Source organism: Nuphar pumila, chromosome 10 (genome assembly GCF_984573655.1).
Source record: "Nuphar pumila chromosome 10, dmNupPumi1.hap1.1, whole genome shotgun sequence".
Taxonomy (NCBI): Eukaryota; Viridiplantae; Streptophyta; class Magnoliopsida; order Nymphaeales; family Nymphaeaceae; genus Nuphar; species Nuphar pumila.
Genome location: NC_143258.1, coordinates 83,728,436 through 83,736,130, shown reverse-complemented (window position 1 = coordinate 83,736,130; position 7,695 = coordinate 83,728,436). Strand labels below are relative to the sequence as shown.

At 39.3% G+C, this 7,695-nt stretch overlaps 1 protein-coding gene across 1 annotated transcript; it reads left to right on the top strand.

Moving 5' to 3' along the window:
* Positions 1-604: 604 nt before the first annotated feature.
* On the top strand, positions 605-7,081 carry LOC149827103 (phosphoenolpyruvate/phosphate translocator 2, chloroplastic-like). Its single transcript, XM_090019170.1, has 9 exons — positions 605-1,159; positions 2,327-2,449; positions 2,559-2,711; positions 3,962-4,047; positions 4,385-4,469; positions 4,663-4,782; positions 4,895-4,963; positions 5,519-5,648; positions 6,765-7,081. The coding sequence occupies exons 1-9, from the start codon at positions 764-766 to the stop codon at positions 6,845-6,847; spliced, it is 1,245 nt and encodes a 414-aa protein (XP_089875296.1). The 5' UTR covers positions 605-763; the 3' UTR covers positions 6,848-7,081.
* Positions 7,082-7,695: the final 614 nt, after the last annotated feature.

Below are 7,695 nucleotides of genomic sequence, written 5' to 3'. Positions count from 1 at the left end.
GCCCGTGTCAGCCCAGTTTAGCTGAGCTTGGGCCTAATTATGGGCCCAAGCTTGGCCCTTGGTGGGCTGCCGGCCCGTTGCCCACCTCTAATCAAAACCATCATCTAGGTCTAGATCTAGATCCGAATCCCAGCCCTAGTTAGAGGTGTCAACGTGTTGCATGGGTTTGGTTCGGACTCAGGTAGAACCAGACCCATACTTGATTTTAGATGCTGATACCAGGTCCGGACTCAGGTTCAATCGGACCCACCCCATACCTTGATCATATATGGATTACATGAACCAAACCCGAACTATATCCGATAAAAAAAGTTTTTTATCCTTTTTACATTGAAAAATAGGGGATCTTTGTCGAAATTCAGGTCGGTTCTTGGTCCTATATAAAATTTCACAAACCATACCCGGCTTCATATATTAATCAGATCTGACCCGAATTCTAATCGAACCTTCTTATTTATCACCAAGACCCTGTAGGGTTTGGTACGGGGCGGATCTGGGTCAAACCCGACCTATTGACACCGCTAGGGCACAACTCAATTCAGTCATCTTGCCACGTCAGCACGACACCGCCCATTCTTCCCTCCGTTGATTCATCGGCGCCTGCGGATATTCCAACGACTCTTTCTCTCTCTACCAACCAAGAGAGAGAAAGTGATACCCTGTTCTCGAGAAAGAGGTGGTTCGAGAGAGAGTGAGAGAGACGGTCCTCATTCTCCAACTGTAGAGAGAGAGAGAGAGAGAGAGAGAGAGAGAGAGGGGAAACATGCAGAGCGGAGCACTAACCTTCTCCCCCTCCTACCCCATCCTCAGAACCAGCAGAAACCCACTGAGCGGCCCCTCCCTCACCCAACCCAATCCGCTCCATCTCCTCCCAAGACGCCTCCAACTCAGGGCCAACCATTCCCAGCATGGCCCTCTCCCTGCAAAACCCGTCTTCAACCCTCTCGTCTCCACTTTTCCGGCGGTTTCTGCGATCGAATCCGAGAATGGGAGGAGTGTTCTCGCAGTAAAGGCTAGCTCTGTCCCGGAGAGCGTCGGAGGGGGCTCGTCTTCGCCCGCGAAGGAGGGATCTGATAGCGTAGCTCAGACTCTGATTCTCGGATCTCTCTTTGGTCTTTGGTATCTCTTCAATATCTATTTCAATATCTATAACAAACAGGTGATTTTTTTAAAGTTTCTTTATTGTTTTTTATTGATTTTTTGGATTGATTTTATGATTGATCTGGTCATTATGAGATGATCTTTAGTGGGTATCGAGCAAAATGCATTTTTTCCACTGTTGATGTTATTTTCTGTGTATGATTTGATGTATGCGTGATTCCTTGGGAAATTTTCTCCTTTTTCTTTAGGAATTTGGTTGGTAATGGATGGGAACCAAAAAGGTTGAGCATATTTTTGGCAGATCGGTTATCGGTACCATTTTGTCGTTGCTTCACTTGTTTGATTCTTTTAGCTGCTATCTGCCATCTGCTAGAATGCGGGAAGCAGTAAGTAGATGCTACATCAGCAGTGCGGATTGAACTGGATAGTAATGGCATTTCTCGCAAATGATGGTTCGATCTCCAGATGCGGAACAACTAAATTGCTGGTTTGTGGTTTAGTATTTGGTAGTCAGTGATCAACTCCATCTCACAGATACCAACACTTGTAGTGGCAGAAATTAATGCAAGCGGAATTTAATCCTGTCAAAATTCAAGCTTTTTCTGTGATATTAATAATGAGAAATAACAATGAGGTTTAAAATCTCAGAAAAGTATGAAAGAGATGAAGGACTTACAGACGGTATAGGTTACGGAATGGTGGAAATTCAAGTTTGAGAGGAAATAGATTTTTATCTGTTCAAGTGGATGTTTCCTTCTAATGCAAAATATTAGCCCCATAATGTACTTCTCTGATGTTATTTGAAAAATAATCTTTTTGGGTTTTATATTCTTAGGAATGCCTACAAGATAGCTTCTTTCCTTATCTACTTCTATATATTATCAGCATGATATTTCTATTTATTTCTCACAAGATACTCACATTTCCTTTCCCTTGCTCCTCCCTGGTAATTATGGAGAACCCAGTCCAACAACTAAACTCGTTAATACACTTGGGTTGGTCATGTCCATGAACAGAATGTTGATGAGCATTCAAAGCAAAAGGAAAAATGGGTTCTGTTATTAGTGTTGATTGGAATTGTTGGTTTTTTGTTGAAATAGTTTATTTCTGCTTGAATGACTGTTAAACATGATTTTATTGGAGCATAACGAGTTTATTTGTTGGAGTACTCGTTTCTGGTGTATAATCCCTTGAAATTTATTCAGTGAGATGGTTCCCTTCACAGGTTTTGAAGGTTCATCCCTTCCCAATAACGATTACGACATTTCAATTCGCCATTGGGAGTGTGCTTGTTCTCTTTATGTGGACAACTGGCCTGTATAAGAAACCAAAAATTAGTTCATCACAGGTAAATGATAGATCTATTACTTCCTCCACATTCTATATGGCTGAGATGTATTATCGGATCTTCATTTGTCTAAGTGTATAATTATTTTCTGTTCTATGTTAATGTTTAGCTGCTGGGAATCTTACCATTGGCAATTGTACACACAATGGGAAATCTTTTCACCAATATGAGTCTTGGAAAGGTTGCTGTTTCCTTCACACATACAATCAAAGCTATGGAGCCTTTTTTCTCTGTTATCCTTTCTGCAGTGTTCCTTGGAGAGGTAAGGTTGCATGATCCTATTATATTAGAAGTAGTTGTCCATGTACTTGATCTGCACGATTGTTGTACTTCTTCTTTCCCAGATTGAGGTACCATTTTGCTTCACACCCTAGAGTATCTTACAGTAATTTTGGATGCAATTGTTGTTTGAAAAAGTTGTAACGCTCCTGCTGCTACAATGGCAGATGAAAAATAATCTTGTATATTGTTTTCTGTCTGCTTATGCTATGCTGCATATTAACAGATTAACCTGACATAATACGTACGTGACTCAAACTTCAAGGGTGTTCTGTGTATTGGCTTGTGCCTCGCTGCTTATGACTATGTTACCTTTTGTCTGCCCATGCTTTGTGCCTCTCAAGCTTGTGGGCTCCTCAGAGGATCACATAAGAATGTTGGAAGCCAAGGCTAATATGATATTAACATGATTGGACATGGATAAATTTTAAGGCATGAGGCAGATGTGGCAAAAATGTTGGGAAAAGTAAATGCCATGTCCACCCAATTCTCTCCTAACTTAAGGATATGTAATTTTTCACTATTTAGTAGCAGCAGTATCCTGGTAGCTGCAGTATAACACTCAGCTATTCTGATGATGTATTTAGCATTTGGGTAATACGCATGTGAGACTGGCCCCTTTGCTATTACACTTCGGTGGTGGTATTTTCCATGTGCAACCAATGTGTGGTTATTTTTTTCCAGTAATACAATCTGCAGCAAGGCTTTGAGCTTGACCACTTTTGCCTTTGTAAGAATGAGGGGCTCAAGAAAGGTCATAGCATTCACTGTTTTGGATATGTAACTTTTTATCTTCAGCTTCAGAAGGACCTCCCCCACATGTGCTACCTAATTAAGCCATGTATCTTTTTTGACTTATTAGTTTTAAAACCATAATATCAGATAAGGCCATACATATGGTTGCATGTTTCTGTACACCAGCAATGTCAGGGTTATGTCTCCCTACTGCTATCTTCATAATGTGCTGTTTACATGTCCCTATAATTGACATCCTCATCAGTATATATTGACAAATAAATGGATGATTGTGTTCTAACTTCCATCTTGGAACTTCTTGCTATTTAAGTTTCCAGGTGTGGTGTATATTGCACCACAAAGAATTTCTTTATGTTCATTATGTTGCTGCTGCAGGCACCTATAGTTGTATTGCATCATTTTCAGATGTTCCATCCATGTCCATTTTTAGAAGTTGTCAGTTAATGACTCTTGGTTGCTTTTTTCTTGCACATGCAGTTTCCAACACCCTGGGTTGTTGCTTCCCTATTACCAATTGTTGGCGGAGTGGCATTGGCATCTATGACTGAAGCCTCTTTCAACTGGTAAACAAACTAGAACATTCATAACATCCTCCTTTCCATCGTGTGTTCATGCTTGCATGTGCATGTATTCACATTAATGTAGTTGCCTTTCTTTATTTGGTCAAGGCCTTTCTGGAACTTCAAACCAGTTGTTGGGTAGACCAAATACTGAGACTTAAAGCAAACATCTCCCAGTAGAAGACCTTACCTGATTATATCTAGTGTGCACTTTGTTATCTGCCATATAAAAGCATGTTAGGCCTTTCTCATGGGCCTGTGGAAAAATGTTGAGGGATTCGTAGAATGGTTAGTTTTAATTGTTATTCCACATGTGCCTTTTGTCTGCAATGGGAAGCAGGGCTGGATTTTGGAGTGCTATGGCTTCTAACATAACGTTCCAATCTCGTAATGTCTTTAGCAAAAAGTTCATGGTCAAGAAGGAGGTATTTTTGTTAATTTTACCTTTGTGATTTCCTGTCTAAGAACAATGATAGCTTACATTACAAGCATAATTTATGGTTTTTCTTCTTTATGCAATCAGATGTTACTTGGTAATTATAAATTAGTTATCATGCATCCTCTCTTCACCAATTATATAATTTGAAGCTTTTTAAGGTAGTAATTTATTTCTGACAGGAATCTCTTGACAACATAAACCTCTTCTCGATCATAACACTCATGTCATTTTTCTTATTGGCTCCTTTTGCCATATTCACTGAGGGCATTAAGTTTACCCCTGCATATCTGCAGTCAGCTGTAAGCCTTTTGAACTTCACTTTCTAATGGAGACTCTTTTCTACTTTTATCTTGTACATCATCTTACAAGTTTGGCAGACGAGAGTGGTTGACTTAAACTTTACTGTCCCAGGGTTTGAATGTTAGACAGGTATACTTAAGGTCCCTCGTGGCATGTCTTTGCTTCCATGCTTATCAGCAGGTAAGCCCTTTTGCACTTGTGTTTATGCTTTTTCCTATATTTTATATTTTTTATTGGTCAACAATCCTTACATCTACCACATGCATTAACGAAGTTTGCTTGCTAGCATTAATGGAAACATCATGTGGTTTCACTTCCAATCTGTGACCCATGCACCTGTTTGATTATGATATTCAGTTTTCTCCTTCATGCTCAAATTGGAGGAAGGAGGTGGTTTTGTTGCTTTTGGCAGTTCCTGAAGCCTTCTCATCTGAAAGGGACTGGAGTGGCAAACTCCCAAAATTGTGCATCCACATTGCATCTCTTATTTGATCTCTCATGCACAAAAACTGCAAGTGTGCAATCTTATATTTCAAGATACACATCACACATGCCTGATTGTATAAATTCACATGCATTTCAGTGAATTTTTTTCCATGCACTTTCTATGCTTATAACTTGATTGTTTTTCTGGTTGGTGTGTGGAAAATATTGTTGACCTGGGTTTATTTTAAGTAGTTTATTCAGTTTTCTTAAAGTATCTTCTTTAGCGGGATATCTGTTTTAAATGTGCAGGTCTCATACATGATACTTGCAAGGGTGTCACCTGTAACTCATTCTGTTGGCAATTGTGTGAAGCGGGTTGTGGTTATTGTGACCTCAGTTCTCTTCTTCAGAACTCCAGTCTCTCCTATCAATTCTCTGGGTAATGCTTCTTATTAATCCATTTATAAAATAATCACATACACACACAGGAATTTAGTTGGACTATCTCATTTGGTTTGAACAGATTGAGCAATACATGATGTCCAGAAGGATTATGCGAGAGGATTATGATCTTCTCTGCTTTTAGGATACTTATGAGTATACAGCTTTTTCAGATGGACATGGAATATGAACATGGATATAACACGGGATAGAATTGCATGTTCTTGCAAAACTAGGGTATGCGGTCTCATATTTTATGTTCAATCAAGAATTAGTATACAAGTTGCAAACTAAGATTTAAAATGAAAAGAGTATAGAAAAAATAATCATTAAAATCCTATAAAAATAATTATTGAAATTATAACATGTAAAGAGAATACTAAAAAGAAAAATTTACAAAAGCATGCCTAACTGTTGGCCTGTTTACAAACACACGCATAACTTTTGAGATATTAAAAATACGTGCCTAGTTAACAAAGAAATTCTCAAAAGTTACGCGTGCATTTGTAATGTTTCAAAAGTTAGGCACCTATTTGTGAATAGGCCAAAAGTTAGGTGTGTTTTTGTAAATTTTTCTACACGTAGTCTGACATGTTTCATAATGTGTTCGCGTGTTGTGTGTCATGCCATGTGCTTGGACCATTGGGCCTGCTCAATGTGTTCCATGTGGCATAGATACATGGGAATCTGTTAAAAGAACTTTAAGTTAAAAAGAATTTCATTTCTGCCGAGCTGAAACAATATGTATACCCATGGCCCAGTAAATCTAAATCATTGTTTAATAGCTATTTGGCTTCAAACCACCCCTTCATAAAAATCGGTCTAGGTATGATTAGAAGGGGAGTTTCATCCATGTATCCTGCAACCAAATACACTCTTTAGTTTCATCCATGGATCTTTTACTCATACTAATGTAATTGGAAAACTAAAAAATCATGCCTCATGATTACATCATCCCAGTTTTTTAGTGCAAATCACAAAAATGTATATCCTTTCCCCAATTGTGGCATTGATAGTGGAGGATTAAACTTTTGTATGAAAGTTTTTTATGGAATATGAATGTATCAATGGCATGTATCACTGATTTTGATATCTCTGGCTCATTTGGTTGCAGGAACTGGGGTGGCATTGGCTGGAGTTTTCCTGTATTCACGTGTAAAACGCATAAAAGCAAAGCCAGAAGCCAAGGCAGCCTGAATTTTGTGTTGTTTTAGTTACTAGGATTTTAGCTTTTGTTTTTTCCAGCAAAAGAGAAGCCATGTAAGTTTTAGAGCACTATTCGGACTGTTCAATATGCTGCGTTTTTGCTGCATTTTTTTGTTTGTTTGTTGGCGGATTGCCTTTATTATGGACTTGTGCTTTTAAGTGCTTTCTTCGTCCTTAGAATAGTACATTTTTGAAGTATCAATATTTCTTTAAAGTTTTAACTCACTTTTTGTTATAATTTCTGAGGAAATATGTTTTTTTTTATGCTGAGAAACCCTCACCGAGAACCGGGCTGCTTAATGGGCGTGCCCCATGTGAGATAAACCCTGGATGGGGTCACTGACACCCAAGACCTTATGGAGACCACCTGCACACCTGGTGGATGAAGAGGTCAGCACCTTCACCCCAAGCCCGTGCCACTCAGGCAAACTGGGTTTGGCTTAATGGGATGGGACCTAGGCAGGTGGTCTAGATTCAAATTCCATGGGTGCAATCCGAAAGCGTGGTGACTCCCTGTGGACAGGGGTAAGCTCACGGAGTTTTATGCTGCCAGGACAGCGACCGTAAGTACAGGAGACAAAGCCAGCGCAGTTAGGTCTCTGATTCTGGGAGTGGTTTCTCCGTGTAAATATAAAAAAAGAAGCATATGTCCCTCTTATTACCCATCTTTTACCCCGATTAAGGCTACTTTTGGGAGCTTTTCATTGAGATGGAAACATTATTTTTCATGTGTTGCCAAACTATGGTTTTGCCAAAATGTGGTGTTGAGGATAGAGTTGCCAAAAACATCTTATGAATGATCTGATATGTAGCAATGCAGCCTTTAGGCAACACCACTG